At 45.4% G+C, this 19,686-nt stretch overlaps 1 protein-coding gene across 1 annotated transcript in view; it reads right to left on the bottom strand.

The window, feature by feature from the left end:
- Window positions 1-465: 465 nt before the first annotated feature.
- LOC139281349 (ETS-related transcription factor Elf-5-like) overlaps window positions 466-19,686 on the bottom strand; it is a 43,948-nt gene continuing 24,727 nt past the window's right edge. Inside the window, exons 5-6 of the mRNA XM_070901504.1 lie at window positions 5,851-6,046; window positions 466-562 (exon numbers count right to left, since the gene is read on the bottom strand). Coding sequence (XP_070757605.1) covers window positions 466-562; window positions 5,851-6,046 — 293 coding nt within the window. The remainder of the gene's footprint in view (window positions 563-5,850; window positions 6,047-19,686) is intronic.

The raw sequence follows: 19,686 nt of genomic DNA on the forward strand, positions 1-19,686 counted from the left end.
GAGAGCAGCTGTGAGCCGTGGAATGCCCGGCCAGAGAACAGCGATCGGAGCGGCATCCGGGCTAAAAGGGAAGCCAGCAAATGTTTGAAAAAGACAAATGAAGAGGGAGTGGGTTCTGGGTGGAGGGTGGGGTGGATTGGGAGGAGGGGACTGGGCAGAGGAGCAGGGTGGATTGGGAGGAGGAGCACGGTTGGATTGGGAGAAGGAGCGATGGGCCGAATGGCCGGTTGTAGCAGGCAGAGCTACAAATTGATGAAAGGCACGGTGATCAATGCTTCAGCCCCACTCCCTGTCCCAGTGATCGTGCACCTTACCCTCAGACTGCTGTCCCCTGCTCGGGTGCCATGAAACATTCATCTTATTTGTTGTCACAGAAGCAGTGGCCAGTCTGAGCAAGGCAGTGAAATACAAAAGCATATTTTGTAACACAAAGGGTAAAAAAGTAACTCCCCCTGCACGGTGAGCTCACTCCACCCTTTTCCAGCCACTGGCATTTTTCCCAAACTTGTAGACCAATCGCCGCCCATCCACTCTCTCCAGAATTCCCTTTTGGTAGTAATACCTACACAAGTAAATTAAAAACAGTTAGGAATAGAGCAGTTCATCTTCCTGTGCACAAATTGGCTGCATTGCAACAGTGCCCACCAGTGTTCCCTTTAATCTTTATTTTCAAATCCCCCCATGGCCCTCGCCCCTCCCTATCTCTGTAATCCCCTCCAGCCCCACAACCCCTCGAGATGTCTGCGCTCCTCTAATTCTGCCTTCCTGAGCATCCCTGATTATAATCGCACCACCATCGGTGGCCGTGCCTTCAGCTGCCTGGGCCCCAAGCTCTGGAACTCCCTCCCTAAACCTCTCCGCCTCTCTACCTCTCTTTCCTCCTTCAACAGGCTCCTTAACACCTACTCTCTTTGACCAAGCTTTTGGTCACCTGTGCTAATTTCTTCTTATGTGGCTTGGTGTCAAAATTGTGTCATATAACACTCCTGTGAAGCGCCTTGGGACATTTCGCAACCTTAAAGGTGCTATATAAATACAAGTTGTTGTTGTTGCTTAGCTGTGCAGCCGTCTTTTAAATGGGAAAACCTGCGCATGCGGGACATTGGCGATCACACTTCGAAAGTGCTTCATTGGCTGTAAAGCACTTTGGGATGTTTTAAGGTCTTGAAAGGTGCTATAGAAATGCAAGTCTTTCTTTTTTTAATGATTTATCAGTTAAATTAAGGTTTCACAACAATTTGCATTTATATAGCAACTATAATGCAAGGCGCCTTACAGGAGCATTAGCAAGGAACATTTGACACCAAGCCATATAAGGAGATATTAGGGCAGGAAAGAGGTAGGTTTTAAGGAGTGTCTTGAAGGAGGAAAGAGAAACGTAAAGTTTGGGGAGGGAGTTCCAGAGCTTGGGGCCTCACAGGGTTTTGAGGTGCAGACTTTGAGAGGCGTATTATTTGAATTTAAATTAGAATGTAATGCTTTTTCTATACTGACCCTTTAATGGGACGTTCTCCCACAAACAGGGAGAATCTGACACATTCTACTGATAATTCCACATTGTTTTTTTGTCAGAAAAGAAGTTGTACTGTCCACTAATTCGGATTAACCAACTTTAAGAGGAGTAAGGTTGTAATGTTTTATCATCATCGATGGTCCCTCGTATCGAGGATGACTTGCTTCCACGCCAAAAAGGGATGAGTTCACAGGTGTTTCAATGAAGGACCTAATATTCCAGATCCCGAACTACATCCTGAAGGGTGGAAGATGCCTGTGCGTGGATTTTTTTAACATGTGGTGACCATTGCACACCAGCCACCACACGGGCTTGACAGAGCCAGGTCTTGGTCCAGTGGCAAGGATTAACCAAGGCGACTGGAGACCAGCTCTGCTGCACGGACCTAGTGCGCGCACATATCGCAGTGTGTGGGCTGGGCCCGTGCTGCCCCTGGGCCCTCGCCTCTTCTGGCCCCGAACTCACACCTCTCCTGGGCCCCGATCACGTCCCTTTACAGTCTCTCGTCACTCCTTCGCCCTGACCTCGCCGCTCCTGCTGTACCTGCCCACACTCCAATCACCAAACTGGACAGTGTGTAATGTTTTATGGCAGTGGGATGGGAACCAATTCAGGGAGACAGAGGGAATCAAAATGGAGACAAAAGCAAAAGACAAAAAGGAGATGAGTAAAAGTGGAGGGCAGAGAAACCCAAGGCAAAAAACAAAAAGGGCCACTGTACAGCAAAATTCTAAAGGGTCAAAGTGTAATAAAAAGGCAAGCATGAAAGCTCGGTGCCTCAATGCAAGGAGTATTCGGAATCCAGGAGAGGGCTCTGAGCTAGTTAGAGTAGGTGAGAGCTCAGATGAACAGGACCCCAAGAAAGAATGCAAAAGGCAGGAGGCAACAGGGCAGAGTAGCACTGGGGTAAGTGTAAACCACAAGGTGATAGGAAGGAACAATATGTATGAATATAAAGGGGCTGGAGGAGGGGTCAAAACTAAAAATCATGGTTTAAAAACTAGTATTAAAACACTCTACCTAAATGCACGCAGCATTTGAAATAAAATAAATGAGTTGACGGCACAAATCATTACAAATGGGTATGATTTGGTGGCCATTACAGAAACGTGGTTGCAGGGGGGCCAAGACTAGGAATTAAACATACAGGGGTATCTGACAATTCGGAAAGATAGACAAGGGAAAGGAGGTGGGGTAGCTCTGTTAATAAAAGATGAGATCAGGGCAGTTGTGAGAGATGATATTGGCTCTAATGAACAAAATGTTGAATCATTGTGGGTGGAGATTAGAGATAGTAAGGGGAAACAGTCACTGGTGGGCGTAGTTTATAGGCCCCCAAATAATAACTTCATGGTGGGGCGGGCAATAATCAAGGGAATAATGGAGGCATGTGAAAAAGGAACGGCAGTAATCATGGGGGATTTTAATCTACATATCGATTGGTCAAATCAAATCGCACGGGGTAGCCTTGAGGAGGAATTCATAGAATGCATACGGGATTGTTTCTTAGAACAGTATGTTATAGAACCTACAAGGGAGCAAGCTATCTTAGATCTGGTCCTGTGTAATGAGACAAGAATAATAAACGATCTCCTAGTAAAAGATCCTCTCGGAATGAGTGATCACAGTATGGTTGAATTTGTAATACAGATTGAGGGTGAGGAAGTAGTGTCTCAAACGAGCGTACTATGCTTAAACAAAGGGGACTACAGTGGGATGAGGGCAGAGTTGGCTAAAGTAGACTGGAAACACAGACTAAACGGTGGCACAATTGAGGAACAGTGGAGGACTTTTAAGGAGCTCTTTCACAGAGCTCAACAAAAATATATTCCAGTGAAAAAGAAGGGCGGTAAGAGAAGGGATAACCAGCCGTGGATAACCAAGGAAATAAAGGAGAGTATCAAATTAAAAACCAATGCGTATAAGGTGGCCAAGGTTAGTGGGAAACTAGAAGATTGGGAAAATTTTAAACAACAGCAAAGAATGACTAAGAAAGCAATAAAGAAAGGAAAGATAGATTACGAAAGTAAACTTGCGCAAAACATAAAAACAGATAGTAAAAGCTTTTGCCGATATATAAAACGGAAGAGAGTGACTAAAGTAAATGTTGGTCCCTTAGAAGATGAGAAGGGGGATTTAATAATGGGAAATGTGGAAATGGCTGAGACCTTATTTATTTTGCTTCGGTTTTCACAGTGGAAGACACAAAAACCATGCCAAAAATTGCTGGTCACGGGAATGTGGGAAGGGAGGACCTTGAGATAATCATTATCACTAGGGGGGTAGTGCTGGATAGGGTAATGGGACTCAAGGTAGACGAGTCCCCAGGTCTGGATGAAATGCATCCCAGGGTATTAAAAGAGATGGCGGAAGTTATAGCAGATGAATTCGTTATAATCTACCAAAATTCTCTGGACTCTGGGGAGGTACCAGCGGATTGGAAAGCAGCTAATGTAACGTCTCTGTTTAAGAAAGGGGGCAGACAAAAGGCAGGTAACTATAGGCCAGTTAGTTTAACATCTGTAGTGGGGAAAATGCTTGAAACTATCAAGGAAGAAATAGCGGGACATCTAGATAGGAATAGTGCAATCAAGCAGACGCAGCATGGATTCATGAAGGGGAAATCATGTTTAACTAAATTACTGGAATTCTTTGAGGATATAACGAGCATGGTGGATAGAGGTGTACCGATGGATGTGGTGTATTTAGATTTCCAAAAGGCATTCGATAAGGTGCCACACAAAAGGTTACTGCAGAAGATAAAGGTACGTGGAGTCAGAGGAAATGTATTAGCATGGATAGAGAATTGGCTGGCTAACAGAAAGCAGAGAGTTGGGATAAATGGGTCCTTTTCGGGTTGGAAATCGGTGGTTAATGGTGTGCCACAGGGATCGGTGCTGGGACCACAACTGTTTACAACTGTTTACAATATACATCCCAAAAAGTTAGTTTGCAGGTGCAGCAGGTAATCAGGAAGGCGAATGGAATGTTGGCCTTCATTGCGAGAGGGATGGAGTACAGAAGCAGGGAAGTCCTGCTGCAACTGTATAGGGTATTGGTGAGACCGCACCTGGAGTACTGCGTGCAGTTTTGGTCACCTTATTTAAGGAAGGATATACTAGCCTTGGAGGAGGTACAGAGACGATTCACTAGGCTGATTCCGGAGATGAGAGAGTTACCTTATGATGATAGATCGAGTAGACTGGGTCTTTACTCGTTGGAGTTCAGAAGGATGAGGGGTGATCTTATAGAAACATTTAAAATAATGAAAGGGATAGACAAGATAGAGGCAGAGAGGTTGTTTCCACTGGTCGGGGAGACTAGAACTAGGGGGCACAGCCTCAAAATACGGGGGAGCCAATTTAAAACCGAGTTGAGAAGGAATTTCTTCTCCCAGAGGGTTGTGAATCTGTGGAATTCTCTGCCCAAGGAAGCAGTTGAGGCTAGCTCATTGAATGTATTCAAATCACAGATAGATAGATTTTTAACCAATAAGGGAATTAAGGATTACGGGGAGCGGGCGGGTAAGTGGAGCTGAGTCCACGGCCAGATCAGCCATGATCTTGTTGAGTGGCGGAACAGGCTCGAGGGGCTAGATGGCCTACTCCTATTCCTAATTCTTATGTTCTTATGTTCTTATGTTATGTAGAACCCGACTATCTACTCTAGGGCCGTCAACCCTCCAGAATTGACCTGGAATGTCCAGGAATGAACGAAAAATCTCCGGGAGACATTACCGTGAGCAACACCTGGGTGTAATGTATGCTGGTAATGTGTAGTGTGATTATTAAACCTTTTGCTAATAAACCAACTAGTTTTTCATGGCAAAGTGTTGCTCTGAATTGTTAAGCAAAGAACCCATGAAGCAAATACATTACATAAATCACAGGGGCATATGCGCTTTCTCATTTTCTTTGACGGATTCCGTTGATCAGTTATAATACAGGTACAACGTCCAAAATCCGGAATCCTCGGGACCGAGTCTATTCCAGCTTTTGGGTTTTTACGGATTTCACACAAGAAAATCAATGGTCTGAAATCCGGAATCCTCAGGACCAAATCCGTTTCGGGTTTTGCCTCAAAAATGTCCAGTTTTCGGATAATAATTCCGGACGACTCTATCAGCTGTGCACAAAATGTCCGGTATTTGGACAAGTCCGTTTTTCGGAGTTCCGGATTCGGGACGTTGCACCTGTAGTATTGGAATTGGGCGGGGCGGTTAGAGTCGGGGGGCGGGGAGGTCATGTGATGGAACCACCAGGAGCATGCCCAACCGGAATTGGCCACCCTGATCATCCCGCCCCCATTGTGCGGCGGGTTCGATGCACGAGTTTCACCTCATGGCCCGACTCAGCTTGCTGTACGTCATGTTATTGTTGTTCTTCTTCTGCCCCCACAGCTGAGCCACGGCGTCAGACTGCAGGAACCTGAAGGTCCCTTCCATCCTGTCTTCCCACTTCAGCAATCCTGGGTTCCGATCCGGGTTTTGCAAGATGTTGAGAATGAATTTCCACAGGTGCATTCCACACGGACCTAGGAGCGGGAACATAAGAACATAAGAAATAGGAGCAGGAGTAGGCCATACGGCCCCTCGTGCCTGCTCCGCCATTCAATAAGATCATGGCTGATCCGATCATGGACTCAGCTCCATTTCCTTGCCCGCTCCCCGTAACCCCTTATCGTTTAAGAAACTGGCTATTTTGGTTTTAAATTTATTCAATATCCCAGCTTCCACAGATCTCTGAGGCAGCGACTTCCACAGATTTACAACCCTCAGAGAAGACATTTCTCCTCATCTTTGTTTTAAATGGGCGGCCCCTCATTCTAAGATCATGCTAGTTCTTGTCTCCCCCATCAGTGGAAACATCCTCTCTGCATCCACCTTGTCAAGCCCCCTCATAATCTTATACGTTTCGATAAGATCGCCTCTCACTCTTCTGAATTCCAATGTGTAGAGGCCCAACCTACTCAACCTTTCCTCATAAGTCAACCCCCTCATCCCCAGAATCAACCTAGTGAACCTTCTCTGAACTGCCTCCAAATCAAGTATATCCTTTCGTAAATATGGAAACCAAAACTGCATGCAGTATTCCAGGTGTGGCCTCACCAATACCTTATATAGCTGTAGCAAGACTTCCCTGCTTTTATACTCCATCCCCTTTGCAATAAAGGCCAAGATACCATTGGCCTTCCTGATCATTTGCTGTACCTGGATACTATCCTTTTGTGTTTCATGCACAAGTACCCCCATATTACAAAACGGATACAGAGGCACTGGGAAAGGTGCAGAATAAGATTTACTAGAATGGAGTCAGAGCTCAGAGGTTCTAACTATCAGGAAAGGCTGAACGGGCCGGGGCTCTTTTCTCAAGAAATGCGAAGGCTGAGAGGTGACCTGCTAGAGGTCAATAAAATTATGAAAGGTTTCGATATGGTAAACGTAGAGGAGATGTTTCCACTTGTCGGGAGACCAGAACTAGGGCCATAAATATGAGATAGTCACCAATAAATCCAATCGGGAATTCAGGAGAAACTTCTTTACCCAGAGAGTGGTGAGAATGTGGAACTCGCTGCCACAGGGAGTGGTTGAAGCGAATAGTATCGATACAATTAAGGGGAAACTCGATAAGCACATGAGGGAGAAAGGATAAAGTACCACATGAAAGGTCACTGCACAAGATAAAAGCTCACGGGGTTGGGGATAATATATTAGCATGGATAGAGGATTGACGAACTAACAGAGAACAGAGAGTCGGGATAAATGAGTCATTTTCCGGTTGGCAAACTGTAACTAGTGGGGTGCCGCAGGGATCGGTGCTGGGACCCCAACTATTTACAATCTATATTAATGACTTGGATGAAGGGACCGAGTGTAATGTAGCCAAGTTTGCTGATGATACAATTTACTTCCTCACCCATCTTTGTGAGGAGGACACAAACAATCTGCAAAAGGATATAAACAGGCTAAGTGAGTGGGCAAAAATTTGGAGCATAGTGTGGGAAAATGTGAGGTTATCCACTTTGGTAGAAAAAAGAAAAAAGAAAATGATTATTTAAATGGAGAAAATTTACAAAATGCTGCAATACAGGGGGACCTGGGGGTCCTTGTGCATGAAACACAAAAGTTAGTATGCAGGCACAGCAAATAATCAGGAAGGCAAATGGAATGTTAGCGTTTATTGCAAGGGGGATAGAGTATAAAAGCAGAGAAGTCCTGCTGCAACTGTACAGGGTATTGGTGAGACCACACCTGGAGTACTGCGTACAGTTTTGGTCTCCGTATTTAAGGAAGGATATACTTGCATTGGAGGCTGTTCAGAGAAGGTTCACTGGGTTGATTCCTGAGATGAGGGGGTTGATTTATGAAGATAGATTGAGTAGGTTGGGCCTTTACTCATTGGACGCAGAGAGAATGTTTCCACTGATAGGGGAGACTAGAACTAGGGGGCATAATCTTAGAATAAGGGACCACCCATTTAAAACTGAGATGAGGAGGGATTTCTTCTCTCAGAGGGTTGTAAATCTGTGGAATTCGCTGCCTCAAAGAGTTGTGGCAGCTGGGTTATTGAATAAATTTAAGACAGAGAGAGACAGCTTCTTAAACGATAAGGGAATAAGGGGTTATAAGAACATAAGAACATAAGAATTAGGAACATGAGTAGGCCATCTAGCTCCTCGAGCCTGCTCTGCCACTCAACAAGATCATGGCTGATCTGGCCGTGGACTCAGCTCCACTTACCCGCCCGCTCCCCATAACCCTTAATTCCCTTATTGGTTAAAAATCTATCTATGTGTGATTTGAATACATTCAATGAGCTAGCCTCAACTGCTTTCGTGGACAGAGAATTCCACAGATTCACAACCCTCTGGGAGAAGAAATTCCTTCTCAACTCGGTTTTAAATTGGCTCCCCCGTATTTTGAGGCTGTGCCCCCTAGTTCTAGTCTCCCCGACCAGTGGAAACAACCTCTCTGCCTCTATCTTGTCTATCCCTTTCATTATTTTAAATGTTTCTATCCTTTGAACTCCAACGAGTAAAGACCCAGTCTACTCAATCTATCATCATAAGGTAATCCCCTCATCTCCGGAATCAGCCTAGTGAATCGTCTCTGTACCCCCTCCAAAGCTAGTATATCCTTCCTTAAGTAAGGTGACCAAAACTGTACGCAGTACTCCAGGTGCGGCCTCATCAATACCCTATACAGTTGCAGCAGGACCTCCCTGCTTTTGTACTCCATCCCTCTCGCAATGAAGGCCAACATTCCATTCGCCTTCCTGATTACCTGCTGCACCTGCAAACTAACTTTTTGGGATTCATGCATAAGGACCCCCAGGTCCCTCTGCACCGCAGCATGTTGTTATGGGGAATGGGCGGGGAATTAGACCTGAGTCCATGATCAAATCAGCCATGATCTTATTAAATGTTGGAGCAGGCTCGAGGGGCCGTAAGGCCTACTCCTGATTCTATTTCTTATGTTCTTATGTTCAGAAGAATGAGAGGTGATCTTATTGAAACATATAACATAATGAGGAGACTCGACAAGGCGGATGCAGAGAGGATATTTCCATTCATAGGGGAATCTAGAACTAGGGGGCATAGTTTCAGAATAAGGGGTCGCACATTTAAAACTGAGATGAGGAGGAATTTCTTCTCTCAGAGGGTTGTAAATCTGTGGAATTCTCTGCCCAAGAGAGCTGTGGAGACTGGGTCATTGAATATATTTAAGGCGGATAAGATTTTTGAGCGATAAGGAAGTAAAGAGTTATGGGGAGCGGGCAGGGAAGTGGAGCTGAGTCCATGATCAGATCAGCCATGACATTATTGAATGGCGGAGCAGGCTCGAGGGGCCAAATAGCCTACTCCTGCTACTATTCCTTATGTATTTATGTTCTTATGAATAGAAGGATATGGTGATGGGGTGAGATGAAGTGGGGTGGGAGGAGGCTCGTGTGGAGCATAAACACCGGCACGGACCGGTTGGGCCAAATGGTCTGTTTCTGTGCTGTACGTTCAATGTAATATGCATCAGTCATCATTTAATTGGAATATCACAGTTGAATTTGGAGTGTAGCAGGATCTCTGCAACATCGACACTTGGTAATGGAGGGATGTCTGACACAGCCTGAAATATGACTTCACCCATCTCTGGCCTTCTCCTTATTCCAGCTAAAGAAGATTAGGGGCAGATGACAGTCTTTGAGGAAGGAATTACGAAACAAAGTGTGAAGGAAAATGTTTACCTTCTCATTGGGTAGCACTCTCGTCTCTGAGTCAGAAGGTCAAATCTCTTTCACATAATCTAGGCTGACACTCCCATTGCAGTACAGAGGGAGGGCTGCACTGTCGGAGGGGCAGTACTGAGGGACTGCTGCACCGTCGGAGGGACAGTACTGAGGGAGTGCTGCACCGTCGGAGGGGCAGTACTGAGGGAGTGCTGCACTGTCGGAGGGGCAGTACTGAGGGAGCGCCGCACTGTCAGAGGGACAGTACTGAGGGAGTGCTGCACCGTCGGAGGGGCAGTACTGAGGGAGCGCTGCACTGTCGGAGGGGCAGTAATGAGGGAGTGCTGCACTGTCGGAGGAGCAGTACTGAGGGAGTGCTGCACTGTCGGAGGAGCAGTACTGAGGGAGCACTGCACTGTCGGAGGGGCAGTAATGAGGGAGTGCTGCACTGTCGGAGGGGCAGTAATGAGGGAGTGCTGCACCGTCAGAAGGGCAATACTGAGGGAGCACTGCACTGTTGGAGCTGCCATCTTTCAGAACAGACGTTAAACCAATGCCCCATCGGTACTCTTAGGTGGATGTAAAAGAACGCATGGCCTTATTTGAAGTAGAGCAGGGGAGTTATCGCCAGTGTCCAGGACATATATTTACCCTCAATAAACATCTCAAAACAAATGATTTGGACATTTATCTGACGAAGGGTCACCAACTTGAAACATTAACTCTGTTTATCTCTCCACAGACACTGCCTGACCCGCTGAGAGTTTCCAGCATTTCCTGCATCCGGAGTATTTTGCTTTTGCATTTGATCATTTATCTCATTGGCTGCCGTGTTTCCCACATTACAACAGTGACTACACTTCAAATCTATTTCATTGGCTGTAAAGTGCTTTGGAACATCCTGAGGTCATGAAAGGCGCTATATAAATAATATTTAATTAATTTTAATTTTCCTTTCTTCCTCTTTCTTTATCTCTCTCTTTCTCTCATTCTTTCTCTCATTCTTTATTTCTCTTTCTCTCTCTTTCATTCTCATTCTCTTTCTCTTTCCAAACATCATTGTAAAACACTAAACAATTGTAACAAAACTTGGCAAACAAAATTTTGTCACTGATTTAATTACATTCTCTCATCCATAATCCAAATACATTTCGTGGTGATGATGTGGTTTTGGGTGAGCACTGAGGACAGTGTCAGTCCGTCATAAATAGAGCACAGAAAGAGCTGTGGGTTTAAGACCAAATGCTGGCTTCAGCTCAGTCCACACTGTAGGGCTGCACAGCTAAGTTCCTCAGCAACCACCTTATAATACTCTGGAGGTGGGACTAAGCAGAGTGTGACGGTGTGGAGCATTGATGGTGCCCTGAGGGCAAGGTATACCTGACAGGATATATACTTGAAGTCATCCATTACTCGGCTGTCCTAACTCGCACCAAGTCCCATACCCCCTGGGCTCGCTGACCTACATTGGCTCCCAGTTAAGCAACGGCTCGATTTAAAAATTCTCATCCTAGTTTTCAAATCCCTCCATGGCCTCACCCCTCTCTATCTCTGTAATCTCCTCCAGCCCCACAACACCCCCCGCACCACCCCCCCTCCCCCCGCCCCCCCACCGACCCCGAGATCTCTGCGCTCCTCAAATTCAGCCCTTTTAAGCATCCCTGATTATAATCGCTCAACCATTGACGGCTGTGCCTTCAGTTGCCTGGGCCCTAAACTCTGGAACTCCCTCCCTAAACCTCTCCGCCTCTCTACCACTCTTTCCCCCTCATTGACGCTCCTTAAAACGTACCTCTTTGATCAAGCTTTTGGTCATCTGCTGTAATTTCTTCTTATGTGGGGTTGAGTGACAAATTTATCTGTTTTGCCTTTTCAAACTGCTGTGACGTTTTACTACATTAAAGGCGCTATGTAAATGAAAGTTGTTGTTGTTGTTGACAATGAGCGCAGGGAAGAGACACTTGATCCAATTGATGGTATTGATTCCCACCTGTGTTCGGACATTTACTGCACTTGCCTCTGGCAGGTTTTACGCCATCGTTGTGTTCACAGTGTTGCTTCCGCCTTCTGCCTCTGGTCCGTCGTCCCGGTTTTGACATATTTCTGAATGTTGACTCTACCAAACCGAGACCAAAATAGTTTATTTCCACGAGGTTGGACACTTGCACTGAAAACTAAATCCCCACGGTTCATTAATCTTGACTTACATTTCGATAATCGGTCATCAAAATTGGACAACTTTTCACTTCTACCCTCCATTCTCCATCTCACCCCCACCCAATCAAATCCCACTCCCCCTTCACTCCCCGTACCCTGTAATATCCCATCCAGTCTAATCCCACTCTCCCCTCACTCCCCACACCCTGTAATATCCCACCCAGTCTAATCATACTCTCCCCTCACCCTTTAATATCCCACCCAGTCTAATCCCACTCCCCCTTCACTCCCCGTACCCTGTAATATCCCACCCAGTCTAATCACACTCTCCCCTCAACCTGTAATATCCCACCCAGTCTAATCCCACTCTCCCCTCACTCCCCACACCCTGTAATATCCCACCCAGTCTAATCCCACTCTCCCCTCACTCCCCACACCCTGTAATATCCCACTCAGTCTAATCCCACTCTTCCCCCTCACTGCTCACACCCTTTAATATCCCACCCAGTCAAATCCCACTCCCCCTCACTCCCTGCACCCTTTAATATCCCATCCTGTCTAATCCCACTCTCTCCTCACTCCCCGCACCCTTTAATATCCCACCTAGTTTGAGGCTTCAGGAAATGAATGACTTTCAGAAGGTCAGTGGTTCAAACTCAACACATGAGCTGAAAATTCAGGCCGACACTCCCAGTGTAGTACTGAGGGAGCGCTGCACTGTCGGAAGGGCAGTACTGAGGGAGCGCTGCACTGTCGGAGGGGCAGTACTGAGGGAGCGCCACGCTGTAGGAGGATCAGTACTGAGGGAGCGCCGCACAGTCAGAGGGTCAGTACTGAGGGAGTGCCGCACTGTTGGAGGGGCAGTACTGAGGGAGCGCCGCACTGTCGGAGGGGCAGTACTGAGGGAGCGCCGCACTGTCGGAGGGGCAGTACTGAGGGAGCGGCGCACTGTCGGAGGGGCAGTACTGAGGGAGCGCCGCACTGTCGGAGGGGCAGTACTGAGAGAGCGCCGCACTGTCGGAGGGGCAGTACCGAGGGAGTGCCGCACTGTCGGAGGTGCCATCCTTCGGATGAGACAATAAACCTGCTTTCTCAGATGGTGTTGTGTATGCATGCCTGTTTACTGTGTGATGTCTGTAACACTGTTATGCAACACTGAATGTACCCTTCTACTGTACACACCTTGCCTGTACACCAGAGGGTGCTGCTGCTGGAGACCTAAGGGTTACCAGCACACGGCAGGTAACCCAGTATAAACAGGAACACACAGCTTGTTGTCGGCACTCAGGAGCTGCAAATAAAGGACTACAGGTCGACACAGTTTAAGTATCATACCCTGCCTCGTGGAGTCATTACTAAAGGTGTCTACAGACGCATAAGGTGGACATAAAAGATCCCATGGCACTGTCTTGAGGAGGAGCAAGGGGTGCTCTCCCCGGTGTCCTGGGCCAATATTTATGATATGATCTGCTCCAATCACACTGTCTAACTGATTTGTCGGATGAACCAATCAGAAGGCCTGTTTCAGGGATGCGAATAGAAAACAAATGACCTTTGCAGAAGTTGGGGCTGACGTTGCCGGACTGCTTCAGGTGATTATTAGAAGTTGCACGTTCCATTCTCCCCAGAGACACACCTGAAAAAGGGAACAGTGGCTCTGTGCCAAAGGTAGAACAGGTTCAGTAACAACACACAACAACATCGGGATTATACACACTGGGGGCTGCCTTTCCCTCCGATACAACAGTCACCACACGTCAGACCGGCAAAGAGAAAAGTAAAGAAAAACTTGCATTTTGATAGCGCCTGTCACAGCCTCGATACATCCCAAAGAGCCTTACAGCCAATGAAGTTCTTTTTGGAATGTGGTCACTGTTGTACGTCGGGAACTCGGCACCAATTTGTGCACAGCAAGCTCCCACAAACATCAATGAGAGAATGACTAGATAATCTGTTTACTGGTGATGTTGGTTGAGGAATAAATATTGGCCAGGACACCGGGGATAATTTCCCTGCTCTTCTTCAAAATAGTGGCCATAGGATCTTATACGTCCACCTGAGAGAGCAGACAGGGCCTCGGTTTAATGTCTCATCCAAAATCGGCACCTCCGACAGTGCAACGCTCCCTCAGCACTGCACTGGAGTGTCAGTCTAGATTTAAGAACATAAGAAATAGGAGCAGGAGTAGGCCATCTGACCCCTCGAGCCTGCACCACTATTCAGTAAGATCATGGCTGATCTGATCATGGACTCAGCTCCACTTCCCTGCCCGTTCCCCATATCCCTTTATTCCCTTATCACTCAAAAATCTGTCTATCTCCACCTTAAATATATTCAATGACTCAGCCTCCACAGCTCTCTGGGGCAGAGAATGCCATAGATTTACAACCCTCTGAAAGAAGAAATTCCTCCTCATCTCAGTTTTAAATGGGCGGCCCCTTATTCTGAGACTATGTCCCCTAGTTTTAGTTTCCCCTATGAGTGGAAATATCCTCTCTGCATCCAATTTGTCCAGCCCCTCATTATCTTATATGTTTCGATAAGATCACCCCTCATTCTTCTGACCTCCAATGTGTATAGGCCCAACCTATGCAACCTATTTTCACAAGTCAACTCCCCCATCTCCGGAATCAACCTAGTAAACCTTCTCCGAACTGCCTCCAATGCAAGTATATCCTTCCTTAAATACAGAGACCAAAACTGTACGCAGTACTCCAGGTATGGCCTCACCAATACACAGTACAATTGTAGCAGGACTTCTCTGCTTTTATACTCTATCCCCCTTGCAATAAAGGGTAACATTCCATTTGCCTTCCTGATTACTTGCTGTACCTGCATTCTAACTTTTTGTGTTTCATGCACAAGGACCCCCAGGTCCCTCTGTACTGCAGCACTTTGCAATTTTTCTACATTTAAATTATAATTTGCTTTTCTATTTTTTCTGCCAAAGTGGATAACCTCACATTTTCCCACATTATGCTCCATCTGTCAATTTCTTGCCCACTCACTTAGCCTGTCTATATCCCTTTGCAGATTTTTTTGTGTCTTCCTCACATTTAACATTTAGGAAGGATAGACAGAAAGGAAAAGGAGGCAGGGTGGCGTTGCTGGTTAAAGAGGAAATTAATGCAATAATAAGGAAGGACATTGGTTTGGATGATGTGGAATCAGTATGGGTGGAGCTACGGAATACCAAAGGGCAGAAAACGCTGGTGGGAGTTGTGTACAGGCCACCAAACAGTAGTAGTGAGGTTGGGGACAGCATCAAACAAGAAATAAGGAATGTGTGCAATAAAGGTACAGCAGTTATCATGGGCGACTTTAATTTACATAAAGATTGGGCTAACCAAACTGGTAGCAATGCGGTGGAGGAGAATTTCCTGGAGTGTATTAGGGATGGTTTTCTTGACCAATATGTCGAGGAACCAACTAGAGAGCTGGCCATTCTAGACTGGGTGATGTGTAATGAGAAGGGACTAATTAGCAATCTTGTTGTGCGAGGCCCCTAGGGAAAGGGTGACCATAATATGGTAGAATTCTTTATTAAGATGGAGAATGACACAGTTAAATCAGAAACTAGGGTCCTGAACTTAAGGAAAGCTAACTTCGACGGCATGAGGCGTGAATTGGCTAGAATAGATTGGCGAGTGATACTTAAAGGGTTGGTGGTGGATAGGCAATGGCAAACATTTATAGATCACATGGATGAACTTCAAAAATTGTACATCCCTGTATGTAGTAAAAATAAAACGGGGAAGGTGGCTCAACCGTGGTTAACAAGGGAACTTAAGGATAGTGTTAGATCTAAAGAAGAGGCATATAAATTGGCCAGAAAAAGCAGCAAACCAGAGGACTGGGAGAAATTTAGAATTCAGCAGAGGAGGACAAAGGGTTTAATTAGGAGGGGGAAAATAGAGTACGAGAGGAAGCTTGCCAGGAACATAAAAACTGACTGCAAAAGCTTCTATAGATATGTGAAGAGAAAAAGATTAGTGAAGACAAACGTAGGTCCCTTGCAATCGGACTCGGGTGAATTTATAATGGGGAACAAAGAAATGGCAGACCAATTGAACAAATATTTTGGTTCTGTCTTCATGAAGAAAGACACAAATAACCTTTCGGATGTACTAGGGGACCGAGGGTTTAGTGAGAACGAGGAATTGAAGGATATCCTAATTAGATGGAAAATTGTGTTGGGGAAATTGATGGGATTGAAGGCCGATAAATCCCTGGGACCTGATTGTCTGCATCCCAGAATACTTAAGGAAGTGGCCCTAGAAATAGTGGATGCATTGGTGATCATTTTCCAACAGTCTATTGACTCTGGATCAGTTCCTATGGACCGGAGGGTAGCTAATGTAACACCACTTTTTAAAAAAGGAGGGAGAGAGAAAACAGGTAATTATAAACCGGTTAGCCTGACATCAGTAGTGGGGAAAATGTTGGAATCAATTATTAAGGATGAAATAGCAGCGCTTTTGGAAAGCAGTGACAGGATCTGTCCAAGTCAGCATGGATTTATGAAAGGGAAATTATGCTTGACAAATCTTCTGGAATTTTTTGAGGATGTAATTAGTAGAGTGGACAAGGGAGAACCAGTGGATGTGGTGTATTTGGACTTTCAAAAGGCCTTTGACAAGGTCCCACATAAGAGATTGGTGTGCAAAATCAAAGCACATGATATTGGGGGTAATGTACTGGCATGAATAGAGAATTGGTTGGCAGATGGCAGACAGGAAGCAGAGAGTCGGGATAAACGGGTCCTTTTCGGAATGGGAGGCAGTGACTAGTGGAGTGCCGCAGGGCTCAGTGCTGGGACCCCAGCTCTTTACAATATACATCAATGATTTAGATGAAGTAATTGAGTGTAATATCTCCAAGTTTGCAGATAACACTAAACTGGGTGGCGGTGTGAGCTGTGAGAAGGACGCTAAGAGGCTACAGGGTGACTTGGACAGGTTAGGTGAGTGGGCAAATACATGGCAGATGCAGTATAATGTGGATAAATGTGAGGTTATCCACTTTGGTGGCAAAAACACGAAGGCAGAATATTATCTGAATGACGGCAGATTAGGAAAAGGGGAGGTGCAACGAGACCTGGGTGTCATGGTTCATCAGTCATTGAAAGTTAGCATGCAGGTACAGCAGCGGTGAAAAAGGCAAATGGCATGTTGGCCTTCATAGCTAAGGGATTTGAGTATAGGAACAGGGAGGTCTTACTGCAATTGTACAGGGCCTTGGTGAGGCGTCACCTGGAATATTATGTTCAGTTTTGGTCTCCTAATCTGAGGAAGGACGTTCTTGCTATTGAAGGAGTGCAGCGAAGGTTCACCAGACTGATTCCAGGGATGGCTGGACTGACATATGAGGAGAGACTGGATCAACTGGGCCTTGATACACTGGAGTTTAGAAGGATGAGAGGGGATCTCATAGAAACGTATACGATTCTGACGGGACTGGACAGGTTAAATGCGGGAAGAATGTTCCCGATGTTGGGGAAGTCCAGAACCAGGGGACACAGTCTTAGGATAAGGGGTAGGCCATTTAGGACTGAGATGAGGAGAAACTTCTTCACTCAGAGAGTTGTTAACCTATGGAATTCCCTGCCGCAGAGAGTTGTTGTTGCCAGTTCATTGGATGTATTCAAGGGGGAGTTAGATATGGCCCTTACAGCTAAAGGGATCAAGGGGTATGGAGAGAAAGCAGAAAAGAGGTACTGAGGTGAAGGATCAGCCATGATCTTATTAAATGGTGGTGCAGGCTCGAAGGGTCGAATGGCCTACTCCTGCACCTATTTTCTATGTTTCTATGTTTCTTTGCTTTCCCACCCATCTTTGTATCATCAGCAAACTTGATTACATTAAACTCGGTCCCTTCATTCAAGTTATTAATATAGATTGTAAATAGTTGAGGCCCCAGCATCGATCCCTGCATTACCCCAGTAGTCATTGTTTGCCAACCGGAAAATGACCCATTTATCCCAACTCTCTGTTTTCTGTTAGTTAACCAATCCTCTATCATGCTGACTCTGCCTGACTAAATTATGCTTTTCCAAATGTCCTGCTACTGCTTCCTTAATAATGGACTCCAGCATTTTCCCAATGACAGATGTTAGGCTAACTGGTCTATAGTTTCCTGCTTTTTGTCTGCCTCCTCTTTTAAATAGGGGTGTTACATTTGCGGTTTTCCAATCTGCTGGGACCACCCCTGAATCCAGAGAATTTTGGTAGATTGCAACCAATGCATCCACTATCTCTGCAGCAGCTTCTTTTAAAGACCCTAGGATGTAAGCCATCAGGTCCAGGGGACTTGTCCGCCTTTAATCCCATTATTTTACCGAGTACTACTTCATTAGTGATAGTGATTATATTAAGTTCCTCCCTCTCTATAGCCCGTTGATTATCCAGGGTTGGGATGTTTTTAGTGTCTTCTACCGTGAAGACTGATACAAAATATTTGTTCAATGTCCCTGCCATTTCCCTGTTCTCTATTATTAATTCCCCAGTCTCATCCTCTAGGGGACCAACATTTACTTTAGCCACTCTTTTCCTTTTTATGTACCTGTAGAAACTCTTACTATCTGATTTTATATTTCGTGCTAGTTTACTTTCATAATCTATCTTCCCTCTCTATCATTTTTTTAGTCGTTCTTTGCTGGCTTTTAAAAGTTTCCCAATCCTCAGGCCTCCCACTAGGCTTGGCCACATTGTATGCCCTTGTTTTCAATTTGATACCATCCCTTATTTCCTTAGCTAGCCACAGATGGTTATCCCTTCTCGTAGTATTTCCTTCTCATTGGGTTATATTTTTGTTACAAGTTATGAAATATTTCCTTCAATGTCTGCCACTGCTCATCAACCGTCCCACACTTTAATCTATTTTCCCCGTCCACTTTAGCCAACTCTGCCCTCATACCTTTGTAGTCTCCTTTATTTAAGTTTGAGAACCAATTTTCTCACCCTCCAACTGAATTTGAAATTCAACCATGTTATGGTCACTCATTTCTAGAGGATCCTTTACTATGAGATCATTTATTAATCCTGCCTCATTACACAGTACCAGATCTAAGATAGCCTGCTCCCTGGTTGGTTCCGCAACGTACTGTTCAAGGAAACTATCCCGGATACACTCTGAACTCTTCCTCAAGGTTACTCTGGCCAATTTGTTTTCTCCAATCAATATGAAGATTAAAATCGCCCATGATTATTGCCGTTCCTTTTTTACAAGCCTCCATTATTTCTTGAATACACTCCGTCTAACAGTGTAGCTACTGTTAGGGGGCCTATAAACTACACCCATCAGCGACTTTTTCCCCTTATTATTCCTTATCTCCACCCAAACTGATTCAACATCTTGATCTTCTGAGCCAATATCGTTTCTCACTAACGCACTGATCTCATCCTTTATTAACAGAGATACCCACCTCCTTTCCTTTCTGTCTGTCCCTTCCGAATTGGCAAATACCCCTGAATATTTAGTTCCCAGTCCTGATCATCTTGCAATCACGTCTCTGTAATGACTATCAAATCATACCCATTTGTATCTATTTGTGCCGTTAACTCATCTATTTTGTTACGAATGTTACGTGCATTCAGATAAAGAGCTTTTAAATTTGTTCTTTGTTTACCATTTTTTCAACTTTGACCCCACTTTCTGATTCACCTTTATGTTTATACATTCTGTCCCTTCCTGGCATGCTCTGGTTTTCATTTCCCCAAGTGCTATCCTGCTCTATTAAACATAAGAACATAAGAAATAGGAACAGAGTAGGCCATATGGCCCCTCGAGCCTGCT

The sequence above is a fragment of the Pristiophorus japonicus genome, chromosome 15, assembly GCF_044704955.1.
Source record: "Pristiophorus japonicus isolate sPriJap1 chromosome 15, sPriJap1.hap1, whole genome shotgun sequence".
Lineage (NCBI taxonomy): Eukaryota > Metazoa > Chordata > Chondrichthyes > Pristiophoridae > Pristiophorus > Pristiophorus japonicus.